The sequence below is a fragment of the Galleria mellonella genome, unplaced genomic scaffold (genome assembly GCF_026898425.1).
Source record: "Galleria mellonella isolate WM207_F2 unplaced genomic scaffold, CSIRO_AGI_GalMel_v1 utg99, whole genome shotgun sequence".
NCBI lineage: Eukaryota > Metazoa > Arthropoda > Insecta > Lepidoptera > Pyralidae > Galleria > Galleria mellonella.
In genome coordinates this window covers 4,629,001-4,652,941 of record NW_026442184.1, presented here as the reverse complement: position 1 = coordinate 4,652,941, position 23,941 = coordinate 4,629,001, and the positions used below count along the sequence as shown (strand labels likewise).

General features: G+C 32.2%; 2 protein-coding genes across 3 annotated transcripts in view; one reads left to right on the top strand and one right to left on the bottom strand.

The window, feature by feature from the left end:
* Positions 1-4,485: 4,485 nt before the first annotated feature.
* On the bottom strand, positions 4,486-9,460 carry LOC113521312 (islet cell autoantigen 1). The gene is made up of 4 exons (XM_026906816.3): positions 8,749-9,460; positions 8,121-8,360; positions 7,629-7,886; positions 4,486-6,279 (listed from the first exon to the last, which is right to left on the bottom strand). Exons 1-4 carry the CDS (start codon positions 9,316-9,318, stop codon positions 6,064-6,066), a joined length of 1,284 nt encoding a protein of 427 aa, XP_026762617.1. The 5' UTR covers positions 9,319-9,460; the 3' UTR covers positions 4,486-6,063.
* Positions 9,461-9,676: 216 nt separating this feature from the next.
* Positions 9,677-23,941, top strand: part of LOC113521498 (cyclin-dependent kinase 14) — a 112,694-nt gene continuing 98,429 nt past the window's right edge. The window contains exon 1 of one of the 2 annotated variants that reach the window (XM_026907036.3): positions 9,677-9,898. In XM_026907036.3, the coding sequence (XP_026762837.1) occupies positions 9,829-9,898 (70 nt within the window). In that variant the 5' untranslated portion in view covers positions 9,677-9,828. Of the gene's footprint in view, positions 9,899-20,162; positions 20,488-23,941 lie in introns of those variants that run through there. The other variant, XM_031912768.2, reaches the window with a different exon arrangement.

Sequence of the window (23,941 nt, the reverse complement as noted above, 5' to 3'; positions counted from 1 at the left end):
GGATTTGAGTACTTGTGGTACTCAAATACTAGTCGCATATTTATTGTAAGTATCTATGTTTCAGTCTCACTGAGATCAAACGGTGGAAGACTGTCACGCGTCCAGATGGTTGGGATGAAATTTTTGTTTATGACGGGTAGTACGGTGGTGAAAATCAGTAGCAGGTATCAGTCTGAACAATTCCTCAGAGCACTCCCCATGATGAATTCAGTAGAATATGCACAAAGATGCAACATTTTTGCGCAATTTCAGTGTGTCGAGCCGAATAGTAAGGCGCTGATTAATATTTAATCAATAATTCGAGCCGCCCGACTTTGAATGAGGTCTAACGGAAAGAGCTGGTACTGTGGCACTCCTGCCCATAGGTGAGAGCAGTATTCCATATGCGGCCTGACTTGAGCTTTATATAATTTCAGGCGGTGAAAAACTGTCTCACTCTATTGAGCACTCTAACTTTTTGGAAGCTATCTTAGCTTTTTCCTTCAAATGACCGCAAATCTGGATGTCATTAGATATATCAACGCCAAGAACTCCTAGACTCCACTTATTATCAAGGGGAGTACCCTGAAAGTGAGGAGATACGACAAACGGCATCTTTTTTGCGGTTAACGTGCAGACTTGTGACTTGTCTTCTTATGGTTAAATTGGACAAGATTGTGTTCACCCTAGATCGAAACTTGGTCGAGTGAAGTTCCGATTTCAGGCACAAGTCTATTCCGGCCTCATCGGTATGTGCCTGCGAGACCTTTGCATGATCGGTATATAATGCATCTCCTGTACTGTCATCTGCATAGCAATGAATATTACTGATCTGTAACGTATGATTGATAACAAAACTAAAAATATTGTTATGTAGAAGAAACAGGGTCGGAGATAGTATATAGCCTGAAATCAAAGTATGCTTCGCCGACTACGGCGGTTCCTTGTGAAAACTGGCGACCCAAATGCACAATCTTGCAGACAACCCAAACGCGGGTACTTTCGAAAGCAGCGCTCTAAGCCACACCCTATCAAAGGCTTTCGCAATATCCAGACTAACAGCTAAGGCTTCTCCCTTATTCACGATTGCCACTGCTTATCGGTGTGTTAAGTAAACTAAAAGATCACTGGCCGAGCGTCCCTGTCGAAAACCGTACTGACGATCACAGATCAGCCGATGCTCTTATAGGTACCGAAGCAGTTGGCAGTTAATGTTGGATTCCATAACCTTCGAGTATAAGGAAGTGATAGCTATAAGCCTATAGTTAACTGAATTTGAGCGATCTCCCTTTTTAGGGATCGGATGTACCAGAGCAATCTTCCAAAACTTTGGGACTACATTTGATAACTAACAGAGTCGAAAAAGACGCGTAAGAACCGGAGCCAACTCTGGTGCGCACATCCTAAGCACAATTAGATGAATACCATCGGGCTCCTTCGACATGAATTTCAAGGGAGAAAAGTGCTCTATGCACTGAGCTATGCGGGAATTTAATTTCAGGCATAGAGCTCTTACAACGCGGGATGGTCGGCGATGGTTTCTCCCCGTCAACCAACGTCGAGTTTGACGCAAAGAGGGATCCAAGAAGATTAGCCTTTTCTTTGACGTTCAGAGCCAATGAGTTGTCCTCCCTGCGCAATGGTGAAAAGATGACTTACAGAAATTCCCTTGTGCAGCTTTGGCCAAACTCTTGCCAATTCTACTAATATGTTTTGATTTCGCTGTAGCTATAACTCTTTTGAAAGGCCTAGAGGCAAAGTTGTTCTTATTTTTAAGGGCACTGGTGTTACCGAAATATTATTGGTGATGTGGATGTTCATAGGCAGCGATAGTCATTTACCATCAGGTGAGCCGCATGCTTATTTGCCCCGTATTGTAAAACAATTAAGTTAGACCTTTAGGAACTCTAAAAGAGTGTAACAGAAAGTAGAGAGATAAATAAAATTTAGAGGATACATTGTAGTTAAGTTTATTAAGTAGATCAGCACAATCTATTAGAAGAGAAGCTAACTTTATCAAATAAATAATATTAGCTATTTAACGGGGCTTTTCTAGACTAAGTTAATGGTATTTTTTAGAAATTTTAATGTATTGCTATGATCATGGGTACGGTATGCAAATTTTTTTCTGGTGACGTAATTAATGAAATGTAAGTTTGGAGAATTCCAAATTTAAGATGCATATTCTAACTTACTGCGCAATATAATATCTTTAAGGTTTTTACATGTACAAATCCAGTGGTACATATGACAAACCCTAATGTTCGCACAGCAATATTGACGATATTTTTCAATTCTACTGTTTTTGTTTGTATATTAAACAATATCTTTACTAATTATGAGCAGATTTTGATATATATTTTTTTAATCTTAAAAGACATACTTCTATATTTGTCGTATTATTTGTGTTTTGATTTTAAGTGTGGGACATTACATTAATTTTTTTTAAACAAGCTGACGGCCCCCTAATATAATGTGGTAACCATCACCTATAGATATGACAGTATTATGGACATAACAGAATATACTATGCCGCCCGTGATACCCTTTATACGTTGCATTTCCTGAACACTAACCTTATGTTTATGTTATGTTTGTACTCTGTAATATCACCGCTATATTCCACAAATTACCCCCTTCAAACTGAAACAGATCCATACAAATACGACTGTTTCATAACATAAATACGAATGGCGTATAAGCAGACGACTTTTGTACAAAGTCGCCTTGATAAAAAAAAATATGGAGGTATGATGCCTCAGACTAAGAATTAACAAAACCAGTTATTTTGGTTTATTGTAAAAACCAAATTACTAAGGCGATTATAACAAAATTCCAATGGGACTATTTATTTATTTGGTAGACTAATAAAGCTTTTTCTTCAATTACAGTAAATATAAATTATAATAAGAAACAGATAGTCAACAATAGGTATCCACGCATAGTTAAGAAATATAAAACAAACGCGTGAGTTGGGCAACAGTAAAGACAAGTGCACATACATATATGAAATAATAATAATAAAAAAAAGAAAAAATATATCATGCTTAAAAGCTAACACTAGAAATATATGTATATAACAAGGATACAACAACAAAATTATGTTTGACATCATATGTAACATATGGGTTGAAAGATAAAATAGGCTAATTAAAGATGTTTTAGATGAAAATTCCCTACTACTCCCATTGCTAACAATATACCCTACACAGGTCGACCTCCTCGTGGTACCCCCCGAAAACCATCGTACTGAATTCCAAGTGTATTCATCACGATGGGCTAACTGACCTGTCTTTTCATTCTCACCTATCACCCCTCACTGGTGTCCCGCCAGTGTATGCCGTTAGCGCAGGCAGGGTTACCTTTCAATTGTCATCGTCTAAAGGAATCTTGAAAGATAGTTAATAGTAAATAGATTATCTATCTATCTATCCACAACAATCTGGCATCGATTATGACAAGAACTGCATAAGAAGATTACCTCTAATTTCCACATGTTGAAACTTCAACAAAAGTAATTGTTAATCAATACGATCAAATGCTTAGTTGTAATCAGTATAAATAACAAATACTTAGTGGTCGTCATCCATGACTTCTATTAAGTAATCTTTAAGAAAACCAAGTTGGAGACTGTAGATATTTATTTACAAATATATTGCAACAAGCTTTTACCTGCGACTTCATCCGTGTGACCGGAAAATATGTATTTACTGACCAAAATAAAAAGTAGCCTATATCCTTCTTTATCCCCTACAGTACCAAAGGTACCTGCGGATTTGCCAAGTCATTATAATTATTATAGAAATAAAGATGTCTAATATTGATACAGTTACTATAAATATTGATAGACTATTATTTAGATAACATAATTTTATAGCAAAGTTGTTGAATAAGTGTTTCCAGATAAACCAAAATAACCGATTTGGTTTTAAATAAGTTTTCACAATTTTTTTTAGTGGATAACGGAACTGCATAACGAGACTTTGTATTTTTTTAAATTTTATGTTTTTGATGGGATATTCAATTCAATTTATTTATTTATTGCATTCTACAATATTATTATAAAAGATATGAATAATTGATGAAGTACATTGTAGATCCTGTCGAGCACAGCAATTAGAAGCGAGGAGCGCGTCGATCCTTAAATTTTCATAAAAAAATCAATAATTAAATAATTTAATTCAATTCAATTTCATCAATGTAATTAAATTATAATTATATTCCAAATTAATGTAATGATTTAAACGATTTATTTATTTATTTCCTATAGGTGAAAGAAAATTGCGTAATTTTTATTTATTACCAACCAAAAAAAAGCAAACAAATCTTTGCTCCTTTTTTTTGTACCACTAAAGTGATAAACAAGCATACGGCCCACTTGATGGTGAGCGGTTACCGTAGCCGATGAACGCCTGCAATACCAGGCCGACCTAAAGAAACTTTTTTAACCATTCGTTGAAAAATCTCCAATATTAGTAAGAATAATTAAAATAAAACCAACTGAGATAATACAATACATATGTAATAATCATAATTTTATTTCATATGGATACACAAAAATGGAATGCATTTAGAATAAGTATATTCATAATCACTTTCAATAATAAATTCCAATTAAACTAAAACTAAATCTTTGGCAATATAAACATTAACATATCTAGTGACTAGGGTTTTTTAAAATAGGATATTAGTTTGTTATTCAAATTATTAAGTACATATATAATATAAATAAGATAAATAAATAAAAAAAAATAATAGACGTAATAGTGCCCATACCAAAAAGACAGCAATAGCAACATTGGAGTCAATTCTGAAATGCTATTACTCTTTTTTTTTATAGCACAAAGGTGGCAAACAAGCACAGCCCGTCTGATGGTCATTTACCATTTGTACATATTTCTTTATATATTAGGTTCTTAGAGAAAAGATTGCAATGCGAAATCAAATTAAAATTTTAAAGAAATGGCGTCTCTTAGTTAGCCGCTTTGACTGTTGTGGTATAATGATAAGAATGTTATTATTAAACTTCCAAAAGGAAGGGGTTCGCCTGTAGTTTTTTATGTGTAGTATTTGTGTGTAGTTATTTAATCGTAAATTTGAAATCGATTTTGATATTCTTTTTGTAATTGATTGCAATTTAAGTACTCATTCGTTGGTTCCTTATAAATCATGAAAACAGTAGCTTTTATAATGTTTTTTTTTTTTATTTTTTTTTATTGCAGAACAAAAATTGTTTGTTGCAAAGCAAAACATACCAACTTGATGTTTAATGCAAATAACGATTTCTTATCCATAGGAGGCAGGTTCACATAGTAATTGTAATATATTTTCATTGGAATATTAAATCATTTATAATTAAATAATAAAATAAAATTTGCACAAAGCTAAAACTACATACAATGTAAATAACAAATAAAATAAAAATAACGTTATGGATGCACTTGGTTTGCAACCTTTAGGGGTTCTTGAGTGGATAATTTAATAAAGCCAACAAATCAGTTAAATTAAGTAGATTCTAGATAGGATGTAGGAGGATTTCAGATTTTTTATATGAGCAATGAAACATATCCATCTATTTGCCTGATGGTAAACAGCTACAGTATTATCTGTGCCACAGGCCAGAGAAGCATCATTGTAAAATAAGATACAAACCTTCAAATGTCTGCATAGAAAGATAAATGCAATTGGAGCGATAATGTTCCTAGGATGTTATTTGTTTTTAGTTTTTTTTTTTTTTTTTAATTGTTATATATTTTTATATATATATTTTGATAGGTACATTGTTTATAGACATGTTTGTTACATAGATTGCTACAATTACAAAAATTAACAGAATTGGAATGCATAATTAACACTCAGTTATATTAAAATTATTACAATAAATAATTATCTGAATCAACTAGTGAAAACAACATATTATAGAAAATTTAATAGACAATCACACAGTTGATTACCTAATAATCATAGCTTCAACTTTTATATTTGGAAAATACTCATTATGCTTATCTTTTTTAAATATTAAGGGGTTTATAAAATTATTATAGGTGATTAAAATAAATCTATCTATATAAAAGTGAATTAAAGTTATGCAGCATGACTTTGACTGGTATTAGTACCAGGAATGTTATCTGGGTTGGCCAAGGGGTCTAATTCAGCAAACAACTTGAACCAGGCAGCCTTATCATCCTTTTTTGGAGCCAGTGGACCAACAGGGTAATTTTGTGGAGGCGTATTCGATGTTTTGTTGTTATTGGTGCTTGGTGTTAGAGGGTTTTGGAACATGCTGGAAGCAGTTGACTCCTGTAAAAACACAGTATGAATTTACGTAAGCATCTATCCATTATTCACCACTGAACATAAAAAGTAGTTCACCACAAATTATAGTTTTGACTCATATGAGGTCATCAACATTTATCATCATATCAGCCTTCAACTGTCCACTGTTAAATACCACCCTTTGGGGGTTGAGCCAGTAGTTGCCACACTTGGCAGGCGGATTGACAACTGCAGTCAGGTTTTGGAGATGTTTTAAGAGGAATGCTGCTGCCCATCCCTCGCCTTCCCTTAGTCACCTTCTACAACACTCACAGGAAAGGAGGGGGTGGCCTATTCTATACCGGGACCACACAGCTATCATCTACACTATCTATTATTAACAGTGGTTGATTTATTTCAAGGCTATAAATGCTGTATTATAACTATGCATAAATAATGACATCATTTGGTGTAGTAATTAAAACTAAAACATTGTATATAATACTTATGTTATTGTAATTATACAAATGTTTGTGTTTTTTATAGTTTTATAATGTAAGTAATGGTATACTGGGGGAAAGGGATTGTTAGTAATGGGGACTAATGCCCATTGCTAACAAGATTATCAAGTCGATTTTTACATAGTTTCCCCTGGAAACCATTGTGATTAATACTTGTCGCATTCGTCATGATGGACTAATTGACCTGCTTTCATGCTCATCTATCATCCCTTGTTGGTGCCATGCGTGTATACTGATAGAGCAGGCGGGGTTTCAATTCCATTATCCATTAAAAAAAAAGGAATGCTATACTCCTTCATTTTGTTGATGTTTTACTGTATTCTAATTTATATAACTCATTCCATAAACTGGTGTTAGTATTCATTAATAGGCTCTCAAAAATATATTTTGTTCTAGAAAATAATTTAATATTAGCAGAAAATAAAAAAAGTTAATTACAATTTTTTAAAAAAGAACACTTTGTATTTATAGCAACAGCAACATACATTACATGGTATTCATACACCTATTATTATGTAGTGTATCTGTTGATATGATGTTATTGTTATTTTTTAATTAGTTTTTGGTAACATAAAAAAAAAATTTGAAAAAAATTTTTGAGATCCTGTTAATGAATACAAACACCAGTTTTAAAATATAAAAAATTAAATACCTATAAAATACTTTCTAATTTAAATTATTTTATATTTTTAATTATTTGCGATACCCACACAATTTTTTTATATATTGTTTCGAGTATTTGTATAGTACACCTTTATCAATCTATATCTGTGCTTTATGTATGAAACAATTCCTAATAATATTAAGAATGTTTGTAAACATGTTTGGATAATTCTAATTGTAGTAATAATATATAAGAAAGTTATTTCTTACTTGTAGCAACTGGGAAGGCATAAAGGAGCTAAAGTTGGTAGGCATGTCACCACAATCTAATCGTAGCCCAGCCAAATCTGAAATTACTCCAGGGATTTCACCAGTATTTTCTGACTCGATGCAACCAGTGTCTATTAGAGTTGATATTGATGTATCTGTTGCATTAGAAGTGGATGGAGGTTGTTTGTCATTATCATTATTGATTTCAGTATTCTTTTCAATTTTTTTGTCATGGTTATTGTCATCTTTATATTCATCCTGGAAATAAAAATAAAAGAAGTAATTTTTTTTATGTTAAATAACAGTAACAGTTACATGAGTCAATATCAGACCAACCATTAGTAGCTGCAACATCACATACTAGCTATAATGTGTTAAGACAAACCATAATTAGGGTTTTATCATATTTTCAAACTAGAATAACAAATTGTGATTATGTTTATTTTTTAAATTAATACAATCTAGAATGTATCATAAGAAAATTTGTTATACCTGGAAAAATAACATTTGGTCCTTATCCTGTGGCACAACATCTTGCTGCTTGGACTCTCCTTCTAAATTCTGAGATAATTCTTTCAATATACAAAATTCATACTGTGGAGTAGAACTCATTGTATCAGCTGTAGCAAGTAAGGTTTGGACCACTTTTGTTGAAAATGTTGTAAAGGAACTTTGATAATTTGAAAGAACATGGGAGAACATGTTGCATCTTGCAGCAGCTAAAAGATCAATCTGAAATATTAAAAAATAGTAATTGTTTACAAGTTAGGAGACATTATGTAACGAAAAACTAGATGTAGAACATATGGGAGCAAAACCCAATACATTCAGACACAAGTTGATTTAATTGAGTTTTCCTTTTTAAATTATGTGGGCCAAATATATAGTAAAATATTTATGATCACCTAATTATAAATGTAACAGCAAAAACATTTGGATATTTGTCATTTAATTGTTTTCTAACATATGATATCCTAACTTGGTGGATTTAAATGTAATTTAAAATACATATAAACTATGTGTTAGATTGAAATTAGGATAAATTTACAGTACTAATTCACACAGTTAAGGCCATAGGATATAGCTAGTATTTTATTATAAAGGAACTAATATATAATACCTTCTGTAAGACATCAAGTGTTAATTTATCAAAAAGCTTTTTACTCTCGCGTACTTGGCGTTGTGCTTTCCGAAAACTATCAAGGCCGCGGCCTGTATCCGGATCCAGCTGCGCACTTGTCGACTTCATCCAACTGAGCGCCGCGCGATATTCGATACGGGCTTTTTCCATAGCTGATACTGTAGCACGCATATCGCTAACAGCACGCCCTCTGAATGTCTCTACTTCATGATAAAGTCTCAACAATGGCCCCCGAACTGATAATCGCTGCTGGCCAGAATAAGATATCGCCTTACCAGCAGATATCATATGCTTGCCTGAAGCATCTGAACCTTTACCAGCATCACGCAGAAACTTTCCTAATGTGTTTTCCTCTTGAGCCAAAATACATAATCGTTGTTGATACTGATCTAAAACCCGTTGTAGTTGCAAACAGCTATCAGATATTGATCGAAACAATTCTAATTTTGCATCGAGTTCAGCGTCTGAAGAAACGATACATTCGTCTTCTTTGGTTCCCAATTTTTTTAACACAGTCTTTTTGGTTACCCAATACTGATGTTGCATCATTGTTTTTGAATTTTTTCACTCTATAGAGTGATTAAATCACACGATATATATTAAATAATTAAAGAAAACAAATAATGTAAATTGAGATAAAAAAGAGACAAGTATTCTTAATATCTCTCATTGAGGTTTGTTCGAGTTTTAAGTGTCAGGATGCAGTCAGTCAACTGTCAGTCAAGTAAGTCATCATAGAAAATACAGTTTGACGTTTGTCATTGATAAATCAAAATGAGAAAAGGGGCATAGACATAGATTTAAAATACGTAATGCCTATAAAAATAAGAATGGGTAGGCACCATATTCTCTTTCTGTGGTAAAATAAAATTGAAACTATCAAGTATCAAGAGTTGTCAATGGCTAGTCTATGATCGTGATATTTACAACCGGAATCTTGAATGGCTGCCGTGGTTTTCATATCTTATAAATGTATCGTTTTATCAAATCGATTTGATAATATGCTTGACCTGGTTAGGTGAGAGTGACTTCATAAATACGTTTATTTAAGTAATTACAATGTACTGTGCTAGTGACAAAATTATACCCGGAGTGTCATCGTCTCAGTCTTCCAAGAATGTCAAAGATGGTAAGTTTGTGCTTGTCACAGAGTTAGTATGTTTAAATAATCCGGTATTTATTTTATTTTTGTTATTGTTATTGTACAATCTTTTAACAGAAAAATAATTCTACCATTAAGTACGTATGTAACATATTTTTATACAAATATCGTGTGGTTAACTTTCTAATGAAGTTTTCTATTTTATGATTTTGTTAAAATAACAAATGTAGCAACGGCTTACTTTCTTTTAATTTTATGCAGTGATATCATACATCTTTCTTCTATTCAGTAGCCACGATTGAGACTTATATTGAAATTAAAGTGCATTTGTAGATGTTTAATATTTCTTTTTTCATTTTTTAACATTATGTACATATGTATATTTTTTTATACCAGACTTGCTCACAAAGTATCTACTTTCTTAATACCGTATAGGAAAGAATGTCTTAAGATTAAAATAGTATGGTTAAGTAAGGAAGTTAGAAGGAAATTCTTTCTTTTGTTCTGCATTAATGTAAAAGGCATGCAGATTATTCAGTTTAATATTGCAGATATTATTTTTACATGATATATTTATGTTTGGTGAAATGAAATTTAGACGCAGATAATAAAAAAAAGTTTTAATATGTTTAAACTAAATGATCATTGGTATTCTAAATAAGTTTGTTATGTTCTGCAAATTGAAAAAAATATAACTGCCCTATCAAATACTGAACTGTTTTGAAAAAATTGTAGCTGAATGATGTAAAGATTCTAATAACACCCCATACCTACATTTAAATTTTATCAGACAGCTATTTAGAAGCTGTAGTGGAATAAAAATCTCATATATATGAATCCTGAAAACATTACACTTCTTTTTTTAACAGTTGTATAAAAACAGTATGGAAATAAATTACTAAAATTGTGTAAGATTTGTACAAATTATTAAAGATAAACAACTGTCCATAGTACAGATATTTAATTCAATTCCTATTTAATATTTTACACAAAAATATATAGAAATGTGTACATATACTTGTTGTACATATACAAGACAGGGAATCAGTTTGTTTTTTAATGAATACTAAATGAAAAAAACCTAAAGAAAATGTTGATAAGTAGTAAAAATGCATTGAGATGAGAGAAAATACTTAAGTTATAAATAGTTGTTTTATTTGGTAATGAATATCATCACACTTCTTTTTGTATTTATTTTTATTATTATTTTTTTCTTTTGATATTCATTGTGCATATTGCAATTTCCATTTTATGAAATTTGAAGAATCTATAGGATATTTGTTTTTAAATCATCTCAAGTGTGAGGATTCCATGGAATGATCAGTTGCAATTTAGACAACACATTGTTCTGTAAACATGCAGTGTTCGAATTTTTATAGAATATTATGTATCTTACCTTGGGACCAATTGATTGAGGTTACTTCAATTTTAATGTTCAAAGGATAGGCAGTAAAATTCGTCTTAAAACATCACCAAAAGCCTTACCAAACAGTTCTCAACCTGCCTGCCAAGTGTATCAACTACTGGCAAAACCCCCTTATGGAGTAGTCTTATGTTCAGCAGTGGACAGTTAATGGCTGATATAACAATGATCTTTGGAGTGTCATTAACAAACTTATAGAGGTGACTTATTTGGATAATCAATTCAATGGTGTAATTGTCTGGTATTCAATATATTTCTTTGTAAAATATATTTAAAACCTAACCTATAACAAATTTACCTTAAAAAGTTGTTTGTCAAAAGTACTCTTTATTATTTGATTACATAGTTATATAATGATTGATTTGATATCAAAACTAAATTCATAGAAATATATAAAATACAAGATAAAAATATTTATAAGAAATATTTTCTAAGTAATTTAAAATTGTGTTTCTTTGAAAAGAAAAATTAAATTAAAAGTGGATTTACATTTATATTACTAATACATAATTTAAATATTCCAAATATAAAAGTTTTGGAATCATTTAAATATGAATATCGAGAGGTTCCCACTATTCATTGGTTATGCTAATTTGGGATCTAGGCAAACTGCCTAGATCTCAATCTTGTGTGTGATCAAAATGAGTAATTCATTTGAAATGCCAGCATGCTTTATTATTTATATTTTGACTGTATCAGGACTAGAAGAATGTACTGTTAAACTAATAGCAACAGTCAGGACTGATGGCTTAACATGCTTTATAAGGGGGAGAGGGATGGGGATGGAGATTTTTAGAAATGGAGGTTAGAGACCACATTGTTAGTAAAAGCTCCTGTCCAGTCGACGATCATCGTGTGGTTCGCCCTTCGAAAACATTGTAGTCAATTTCTAGTAAATTTGTAATAATAAGCCAATTGAACTGAGTTAATCTTCACCTTTTATCACTAATTAGTGTCCCGCCAGCGTATATCGATGTCGCCGGTAGGGTAACCATTCTGATTCTATTAAAAAAAGAACATTCTCTATGTAGTAGTATGCTCTAGTTAATATACCATTAGGCCATACTAAAGGTGTTCAACCACTTCTCCAATGGGTCGTCAAAATACAACAACACGTCCCGAATTGTCATGTGATCGTTCGGGACTTGCTAAAGGTATTCGAGAGGTGAACCTCTCGTTATATGATAATTTATCTATGCTGACAGTTATTACAATTACCATATCATGTTTATTTTGATTAATCAATAAAAGGTACATACTAATAAACACGAATACGTAGGAGATTTGCTATCAACCCAGGCATCTGACAGTGTGTGCCCCGCTATAGAATGGGCTCTTCCTTTCCCGTGAGTTTCGTAAGAGGTGACTAAAGGAGGGCGAGGGATGGGCAGCTGCATCCCTCTTTAAACATTTCTAAAAGCCTAACTGCGAATGCTAATTTGCATGCCAAGAGTGGCAACTGTAAAACTCCCCTTATGGGGAATGCTTATGTTTAGCAGTGGACAGTTAACGGCTGAAAAAAATAATAAAACATCCTGTAGCCTATTATATTATGCACTTTCAGCTTTAAATGTATTCCTTAAGACATACCTACTTAGGTATATATCATGTCATCAAAAAGAGAAACTATAAACTTCAATAATGTAAAATAAAGAATAAAAATACTGTACGCGTATACTAATGGCATTTGAGTTAAAAAGTCGTTGCTGACGCAGCATCCTCAGTTCCATCACATCATTGTCAACCAAATCGTCCGCTCCACTGAGGTCACACAGCCATTTGCCGCCAGAACCGGGTCAAGGCTGCTGTGGGTGTTTGATTCGTGTCTCGCGTGTCTGTTCCCGATATACTCGTACGTTATCGATCCATTTACCATCTTCCGAATTTAAGTAGGTGCTCTTCGAACATCAGAGATTTCGTAACGGGACCGCTCTTTTGCATAATATTACCATAAATAACCACTCATCACGAGGGCTACGAAAAGACGTCTGAGTGCTAAATTAGAATAGAAATACGATGGAACTTTTTGTTAACTAAACAAAATTGATAATACGCTAAGATCCAATTATTGTTTCTTGTCTTGATCAAGTAATAGCGCTTCGCGGGATACTTTCGTAAAATACTCATCAAATTGTATTGGGCCGGAGTGATTGATTAACAATCCCTCTTTAATGTAAAAGGCAGGAAACGGTTTTGCCTCGGGGAAGACTTGGCAAATTTTAAAGGAATATAAATGTAAAATATTCTTTACATCACGGCTCTGTGTGAAAGTGTATTTATTGGAGAGATTTGAGAAATATCAGATCGTGATTTTGCAATATTTACCTTTCATCTTTTTAAGTGTTACAGACAAAAGTATTTGAATGTAACGCCTAAAAAGCCGCTTAGGCGCAAGTTGAAGTTACATGCCAAGGGTTTCATACATAAATATAATACATTAAATTATCTTTATTCTATTTCTAATAAGAAATAGACATCTAATAATTATTACTATTGATATTCGTAATTTCTTATTTTAGATCATAATTACGATTAAAAACTGGGCCACATAATTAAGTTTTTGGAGATTTTTTGATAATTTTTGAAAAAGGGTGCTAGTTAAATATCACTTTTAAAATCAGTTACAAAATGTACAAACGGAACCCTTTCAAATGGTACCCTATTTGTATTCTCCTTTTGGACCCCTTTTTTTAATAAAAATATTTTTTCAATTATTTCCATTGCAATATGTGCAGGCCAATGACATGTAAAACTATTCAAAATTTTGAATCAATAACATTGGTAGTTGCTGAGATATAGCCCTATGACAGACGAACAGATGGATGGACGGAGGTCACATCATAAGGGTTCTTTTGTACGGAACCCTAAAAATGACTTCGAAACCTCTGAAACCGCGTCGACTTCAGAATGGATTGTAATTACTGTCTCTTAAACGTCAATTTATTACTTTGGAATAAATATATACTTTATAATAGGCACTTACTTCACTGAATTAATAACAATATAATTAGTGTTTTGTTTTACAATTATAATATTATAATTAATGGTTATTGTTAAAGATTAACCCAATTACGACCTACTAACTTTTTTATACCAATGCCCTATTCGGAAAATTAAATATATGACTCGCTAACTATATTAATAGCTATGTAATTGTGACATCATTTATCTTGTTTCTTTCGCACATTATTGAACATATCAGGTTGTACGTTGTTTTGTATGTTATCTTTTCTCATTATGTGTATGTATATTGAACGAAGACTATTGCTTGAACAAACTTGCAACAAAAACCTGCAGATTTTGGTCGGCGGTCCATTCGGTAAAGATTTCTTATCCAGCTTCATACTAGGATAAACTTCGTGCTATTTATCCTCACCTATCATCTCTCATGAGTGCCCCGTCAGCATCGTTAAGAGAACTAACTCATTATTGACATTTCCTCCCTTGCAGCCGTCGTTACCATTTTATTATCATCACTTAAATACACCTATCGTCCTTTAATAACACATGCTGTATTACCATTTCATTTCCATCTATCTATACACTTATCAACTGAAATTCAATACCGTCCCAGTTATAATAACATTTTACTGGTTGGTCACCCCATCGTACCTAGTTATTGTATAAATGTCAGAGGTCGATCTGTGAGAACGATAGCAGATGGAAAGAGCTTGTAATACTGCAATACGTACTATGTAATACATATAACATGACTGTAAATGACTTTTTCAATATTCATAAAATTTTAGGGTGAACACTGAGTGCTAGCTGCGAACATACGTATGTAATGTAACAATTTTATTGTTATGTCACATAAGCATATTTCTGTTCCGCAATGTTACCTCCAAATATGAAGTGCGAACTAACGAATTTTCGTTGTTCCCCTGTTTTTCCATATTTTTTACTATTTTACTAAGAGCATTCTAAGAAAGTAACATCCAACTGCAATTCGCTACAATAGAATGTAGATCTTGAGTTATTCTTTTAGTGTAATGCAAATAGGTTTTATGTTCTAGTTCTTGCATGTTTTTTGTTCTTTTTTTTTTGACCAGGTCCATCATATATTGACTATCATTTTTGACTTAGATTTATTGACGAAATGATCTTTAAATTCAGTTAAAAGAACGAAGATCAAAAATTTTCATAATGTAATGGTCACTCATAATTAAGATTTTCATAATCTGCGTTTTGAAGCATAAATCCTAGGTAGAGATTTACGATTGTGAATATTTAAGGACATTAGTTTATTACAGTAAATAAACAATAGTAATAAATTGATCATTTATTTTTATAATATCATCGTGCAGTGTTACTCATCTATTTGAAGGTTTAATTTTATCGATATTTATTACTTTAATGAGGATTATTTTGTAAAAAATGTTCCTTATTAATGTGTTTTCTTATAATGTGTTTGGTATTACGACTTTAACATGATTTTCAACAGTGATAAATACTTTTTCATTATAACTTAAAATAATTATAACGAAAGAAACTACAAGTTAATTATCGTCACATATATTAGGTATGAAGAATATTATAGCTTCGAACTATTTGACTTTGTTTTTTCTACACAACGGACACTAAGACATTTGAGTCCGTCAATGACGAAAGAGAGATTAAGTAGATTGACTAATTTAACAGAAAGTGTTCAGATGAGCATAAGTTTTAGCACAATAACTAATTAGTACAATAATTCTTCACTCTCTATAATGGTTATACCGTTATTAAATAAATCTACAAATTCGGACACCTTTTAATGACAATAATTTGTCAATACATTTGTCATTAGTATTGACATGGGTATTTGTTTAATGATGATTTATTGTCATGGTAGGAATATTTCCTTCAGCATATATTATAACTATAATTTATTACTAACTTTGGTTTTGAAAAGATTTATTTATAAGCTACAAAAGGTACGCTATAGGCAAGCTATTATTTACTCCGGCATATTGTTAGCATTTCAGTTAGTCAATACTAGTAGAATATTTATTATTGTACTTAAATTCACGTCATGCCATGATGGACGAAGAGAACACAGGTCTAATGGTCTCTATTTAGGCTCTTTGTCTAGAGACTTGCTAATATTCACTGGCCGAGTATATTCACAGAGGATTATCTCTCATTGGACTTTAAAATATGGGCAAACATAAATTTTTGTTCGCCGATAAAATGTTGCCTCTACACGACCATTATCTTTGATTTAACTATATAATGGCCTCATCTACGTAGGCCTTTAAATTATATGTATTAATCTAATATGTTGTCCATCTTTGCACTCTTTTTTACCCAAATCGTATCTGTTATCGCGTAGACCTATTATCTCCTACTCGGGATATCCCCTATGAATGAGCGTCTATACCCCATAATATATCTTAAAAACGTATTTTAACGTTAAGTACTTCAAGTAGTTTTTAATATATCGCATCGTGATCAACCAGTGAGTTAAGTAACATATCTATTCTTCTTCTTAAGAAGCTTTCTCCCACCGGAAGTAGTCGACCATCATGGCGATCTTTACTTTGTCCACCGCCATCCTGAAAAAGGATCTGGTGCGTATTCCGAACCACTGCCTTAGATTTTTTAACATATCTATTGACCGGAGTAAAAATTTCTTCTTTATCTCAAACATATTTCCGCCAAATATAGCGATTTGTTGACCTGTTAAATCTATAAGAGGTAATAAACAATTAAACAAACTTATTTTCACATACCATATATAATATTATTAAAACTAGAAGATTAAGCATAGATTAATAAAATAACCCAACAGGTTGACTCATTGAAATGCCTAAGAAACCATTTACGCGTGTAATATATGTATTCAGACTTTATTAAAATGTACCGTCTCAGACGTTTATGGTTTAACGACATTTGTTCCCCATAATAATATGATTTTATAACGCAAATACCAATATTTATAGTAGTAGACCTATATTGCCGACATAAAACCATGCGGACATAATATCATCTACATGTTTACGTAGCGTTTCTAATTTCCTTATTTCAAATCTCTATTACATTTGAAATTAGCAATTAAATTTGTTACTTCATTGGGTTAGATGGGAATTAGGATAGATGGATGACCGGAGATTGTGGGGTCTGACGATGTTAGATTCCTTTACGTTTTTACTAGTACATAGTTGATTTCAGTTTATATACCTAGTTCAGCCATAAGTTCTGTTACAAATGAAAATGCATTTTTTTATGAAGTAAAGTAATATTACTAAAATTTATACCTACATATTTATTAAAGTCTCAGCAAAAAATAAAAAAAAAATATTCTTTTCGAAATGGCCACCTTTAGCTTTTTTTTTACAGGCCTTTAACCTGTCTGGCCACGAATCTATGGATTTACGCACTGTTTTTAAGGGAAATTTCGCCACTGCTTAAAGTTTTTATAAGAGACTCAATGTCGCCGTGTCGTATAGAGCAGGCCATATCTTCTAAAACTGACCATAGTTTGAAGTCTTAAGGGGTTGAGGTCCGGGCTAGATGAGGTTCAGTCTTCAACTCTTATAAAGTCCGGAACATTGGTTTCAAGCTAGGCTTGGGTAGTTCGTGCCTTGTGACCACGTGCAGAGTCCTGTAGGAAAGTCCACGGTATATTTAAAAAAAGTGTATTGCTGAGAGGTTTCACAACACGATCCAAGATTGTATCTTGATACACTTTGGCTGAAGTTTTTGTTGTTTTTTTATTTTCATTCTTTTATCTCTTTTATTTATTATGTGTATGTTAGTATTGTTATTTGTGTGCTGTAAGTAACGTAAATAAATTATCTATCTATCTATCCTTTTTGACAAAAATGTAGTTTTATGACTCCTTGATAAGATACGTCCCACCAAACCATCACTGATGCAGAATGATGATCACGTTGTACCTTTCTGACTACTTTAGCAGCTTCTTTAGAACTGTGAGCGTACACTTTATCATTTTGCTTATTGTAGTATTCTTCAATCGTAAAAAAATTGTTAGGATTTGTTAGACTTAAAAAAAACTATTCAATATAATATATAAGATGTACAATTATCAGAGGGAGACTTTGTACAAAAGTTGTCTACTTGAGTACCTCTGTCTGTCCCATTCTTTTTTTTTACCGTGAAGCAGTTGTATTTGCATGGCTATGTTTTGATTTGAAGGGTGGGATATGGTAATAAAATTACAGGTTACAAAAGTATAATACCTTAGTGATCAGGAATGGCAACGCTTCATGCATTAATGAGTATCATGGACGACACAATATATTTTGTTACGTCCATGGCACTGTTCATGTCTGTAGTCAACAATTATCACTTTCCATCATTCTAAGTTGCATAAAAAAACATGCTTAAGTGTTTTTATACATTTAAAATGCAATGATTATAAATATTTCACAATGCTTCAATATGTATTGCATTAATAAATATTTTAAACATGTATAAAAAATAATTCTACTCTACTAATACTACGATTGTACAATTTATTTATTTATAATTTTAAATGCAAACGTTTATTTGCTTAATTTTCTGAATGTTAATTTTAGCTGTTTTTATTTTTTTATTTTAAAAGGTACATCAACAATATAAATACAGACATTAATTTTAATTAATAATATAGGGTTCTCATTTTGCATGTTTATATTTATAGTGGTTTCAATAACAATAGATGGATGAAAACAAATAAGTCTTAAGATTCTATGAATAATACATTTATCAAGAGTTTCTAAAATGTCAATAAGATAAAATTCAAATAATATAAAAAAAAGGAAGAACGTAATCTTGGCGGCAATGTGAAGGATTACAACAGTTTATAGGTTAAATCTAAAAATAGAGAACAATCGCGGGATGGACGAGGGTGGGTGCGAAAAGTTCCCTATTTAGCAGAAACGCGGATTCGCCCGATCAATGGATTGTTCCCGCCAGCGACGCAGATCTAAGTATTCTGACTAGACGAACTCGCAAGTGTGACCGAATCGGATAGCTCAGTAAATCCTAGATGTGAGTTTTATGATAAAGCTTTCTATCTATGGCTGAGGTAGCGTAATTCGTTGGCACAAACTTATTGCGAATAAACGTCGTTACATGACACATTTTTTAGGAGTTGAGACCTATTAAGATTTAAAATTACTAATTACATAATAGGTAATTCTTTATTACAAAAACTACTAAAATGAAATAGACGTGTCGAAAGCTGAAGTTATTATTTTATTATCTGTACCTTTAGAGTAATTTATAATAATATTTGGTAATAAAGTTCTTCTAAAATTATTTACTTTTTAATAAGTATTCTCGTATTACCTATTGGAAAGTAAATAATTAGAGTAAATAGTAGCGATTTTTATGTCCTCCGTTATTTAGTAAGTAGGTAACTAATATTAAATATTTAATTGAAATTAATGGATGTATTTATTGGCTTGTTATTAACTTCGAGTATTTAAATTTAAAATTTAAAGGGGTCCTGTTTCCTTATACCTCTACTAAGCACAAAATGATCACTTTTACGCAAACAAACGACCAATTAACTACCTCTATTTCCAAATTATCCAGTGTCCAGGCGCCGCGGTGCCTTTATTATTATTATGGGCGATTCGTACGGCCCTTGCGACAAGTGTGGAAGCGTATAGGTGTTCGGTATTCCGGGTAGCTTGCCGGGATGCTCTGGGCGCCGTGTCTCCCGAAGTCCTGACACAGTTCCCTGGCGCCGGCGCGGCGAATCGCCCACTGCGGCCCAGCCAGACGACACGCGGTCGCCACGGACGACGCTCTCGCCGACGCCCGCCTTCCGCGCCCCACGATCGAACACTTTCTCTGGAACGCTTCTTTCGTTTGTCATTGTTACGATAAAACAATAGCCGCGTGCGTAATCCCGCTACCATTATTGAAGTGATTGTAAACATTCACCGGGCCCGCGTACGAGCCAACAGAACACTGTTTGAAATTGCTCAGCGATAGTTCAAACTGTTTATACGAGTAAAGTGTCTACATTTTATGGACGCAATATACGTAGTGACGCAACAGTGAATCTCAAACTCGTCGTATTGTTTTAAAATCAATCTTATATAGGACGTTTAGAGCTATTTTATAGCTTGCTTTATCGTGTAGATTGATATAAAAGCCGGCAAGCTGTATTCTTTCGAAAGTTTCAAGGTTTATGAGTACGATGAGGATAGAACATACAACGGCCACGAAGATGCATTTGGCTCATCTAAGAGAAGTAAGTAATAATTCTTTATTTCAGGCAAGCCATTCAAATTTACGATCTGTATTCCATTAAATTTTCTAATCAAAGCTAATGAATATGTATTAGCAGATGGAATACTCTCTTGTCGTTGATCATAAAATACATTATCTATTTAAGATATTACTATTTCATATAAACTATCATTAAGATCGGATAATGTAACCACAAATATGTATTCAAATGGATACTGCAAGTGTCAAAATTGTAGAACGTAAATGACTTGAGCTAAATTTTAATTCTTTGTTCCTACTTAAAATTTATCTCAGAAGTAAAATTTATGTCAAGAAAGTTTAGACAATTAACAAATATAATGTTATTTTTGAAAGTGTTTATAGCGAGAGGAGTTTTGCTATCAATAAATAACTTTTGTAACATCAAAGCGAGTAATTTAGTAGTGGCACGCTTCGTTTTCATATAAGCTGATATATTTGCTTCGTTTGTCTATGTCTGTGAACAACATATTATCAACATGTTTTCCAATGTGCGAGTAAATTACCCAAAACACTAAATGTAAACGATGTAGCAATAATATTTGAATAAATCGCAATTATTATTTTTGATATTAATGATCCATATAATATTAGTAATACAATTATTACTAAGTGTTAAAGTTATTCATTTCATTTTTAACTAGCGATCCGACTCGACTTCGTAGGGTTATATACAATTTTTGAGAATAGTCTATAGGCTATATTATTCGCTCATAATGTAGCTTTTTATAGATGAAAGAATTTTTAAAATAAGTTGAGTACTTTTGTATTTATTTATTTACATACGAAAAAAGTATAAACTTATTATAGACTAGCTAACCTGATAGATGTCCTTCTGTTAAAAGCTGTTGGACTATGGTCGTCTCTTAGGAAAATTTTGTATATAAAAAAAGTAAAGGGATAGTTTTTCCAATTTTTTTTTTTATTACAATCTTTCTCGAACTTAACGAATTCAATATTCAATTCATATGTCCCTAACAATAATTCTGTAGTGTACAGTTCATAGCTACCTGTTAACTTTTTAACGATATAATTTATGCAATAAATATTTACGTGCTCGCACCGCCTTCTTTTATCCAGCTGCCTACTACATTAACGCAATAATTAATTAAAATTGCTGGTCATAGAAATATTAAAAAACCAATTACAATATTTTGCCAATAGTGGGCGCGGCATCTCCTACAAAACGTATCAGTATTTATAGATCTACCTTTTAAGAATATAATTAATGAAAATAAATTACAATATCGAGTGAAAAATACCCGTGAAGTAAATTTGTATATTTAATTTAGATAATAGATCTTACAAAATACTTGTCTGCATCATCATATCAGCCGTTTACTATCAACTGCTTAACATAGGCCTCCTCGATAAAGGGGGATTTTGCTAATAGTCGCCACACTTGGCTGGTCGGTTGATTACTATTAATAAATCCGAATATTTAATTTTATAAGTGACAAATAATGCCAATTTTATCTAACGGGTAGTACATTTTTTCTTTTTTGGTCTCCGGTTTGTCCGAACTTTGTAAAGGTATGAATGATTTGAATAGACTTAATAGGATTCACCACCTGTTGTTTGATTTGAAAATTTCACGACGGTATTACATAATTACAAAAGCCATCAAATAAAACACTCGTACCTGAATAGACGTACCTACGAATATAATCGGTTTTTCTATATTTAGTAGGTACAGTTATTAAACAATTTTGGAATCTTTTTTTATATGCATAAAATAAACATATAGTTAAATAAAAAATGTTTTAGTAGTCATTTGCATATTTTTTCCGTTTTATTTTGAAACTACTAAATTCAAAAAATACATATTTAGATTGTTTATTAATTTTGTTAAGTATAAAAGAAAAATAAATAGTTATACACCGTTTTATTTCTACTAGAAATTTGTAAAATTTAAATGTGATATTGATTTTTTCTCGTGGATATTATAATAAAATACTCATACTTTTACGTAATAATAGTTTCTCTAATTTTCTAATATTGAATGAAATTTTAGACTCGGTTGAGTAATTTAATGTGCCTAATTCATTGATTACTTTCTATATAGGTATAAACAAACTTCATTGTATTTGTTATATTAGGATACAAGTATAGATTTGTCTCACGATTTATTTACTCGGAAAATCGCATAAAGAGACTGTTCGAATCTCATGAAATATTAAAATGTATAATAGAATAGTCTTCTAAGTAATACGGTCGTGATGTTTCACACGGAATTGTCTTATACATACATGATATAGTCGAGTCATTAGTGGATTGTTTATGTTGCAATGAAGGTAACACGATTGGATCGCATTTCGCCAAGAATTTGAATCTTACATAAAAGATTACGAACTATCACCTTCTTTGAGATTAGCTTACTTTTTCCGTAACAGTGCATTAACTTGTTCACAGCGGGGTATAGCTCTCTCTCTCTCTCTCTGATGATATATGTACATTTTTAATGGATAATAATGGAATGGTAACCCCGCCTGCGCTAACGGTATACGCTGACGGGATCCAAGTGAGGGATAATAAGTGAGAATGAAAAAGCTGGTCAGTTAGCCCATCGTGATGAATACATCTGGAATTCAGCACGATGGTTTCCATGGAGAACCACGTCGAGGTCGACCTGACAGGGTATATTGCTAGCAATGGGACTGGTAGTTCGCATTACTAAGAATCCCTTTCCCACTTAATATATGTACTGTTGCCATATTAGTTCAGTGTGTTCTTTTTGCACTTGTGTATTATGCTTTCTTCCTTAAATTATCTTTTATGACATTCTGGGGACAAAATAGAATTTTTTAACATTGTATTAACATTCCGTCACTACACGATTACTATTTTCCATCAGTTGGGCCGTCAGCTTGTTGAGAAGAATGGTAAAGAATACAGCTGTTGCTTTTGTTCAAATAAAAGTTAAGAAACAACCAAAAAATATGCATGGATAAAATGATTACCACAAACTTCGTATTGACAAAATGAAAGAAAATAAAAAGCCACAAAGTTACAATCAATCGCAGTATTCTTGAACAGGCCAGTTCTTTCTAGAATCACCCGTTCACGAGTATGACGGATGAGTTAGCCATTTTATTGCGTGTCATATTTACATTGCGTTCAACCATATTATAGAGAGTCGAACGACGCGCCTACTACGCCGCCACCAATCTGGACATTAAGTGTGAATAACTTTCAGGATACGAAATTACGTTGAAAATATCGATATAAAATTTAATGTGATAATTAGTATATGAGTGGGTCATTATAAAATTAAAATGTTATTTATATAGTTAATTCAATAACTTTATGTATTTTTTTTAAAAGTACCATATAAATCAGTAAAATAACAAAAGCGTCAATATTTGAAATAATAAAGAATGTCAGCAACTTTGCACTATTATTCTAAGTATTATAAAAAAAAAAACCAACACTCTTTA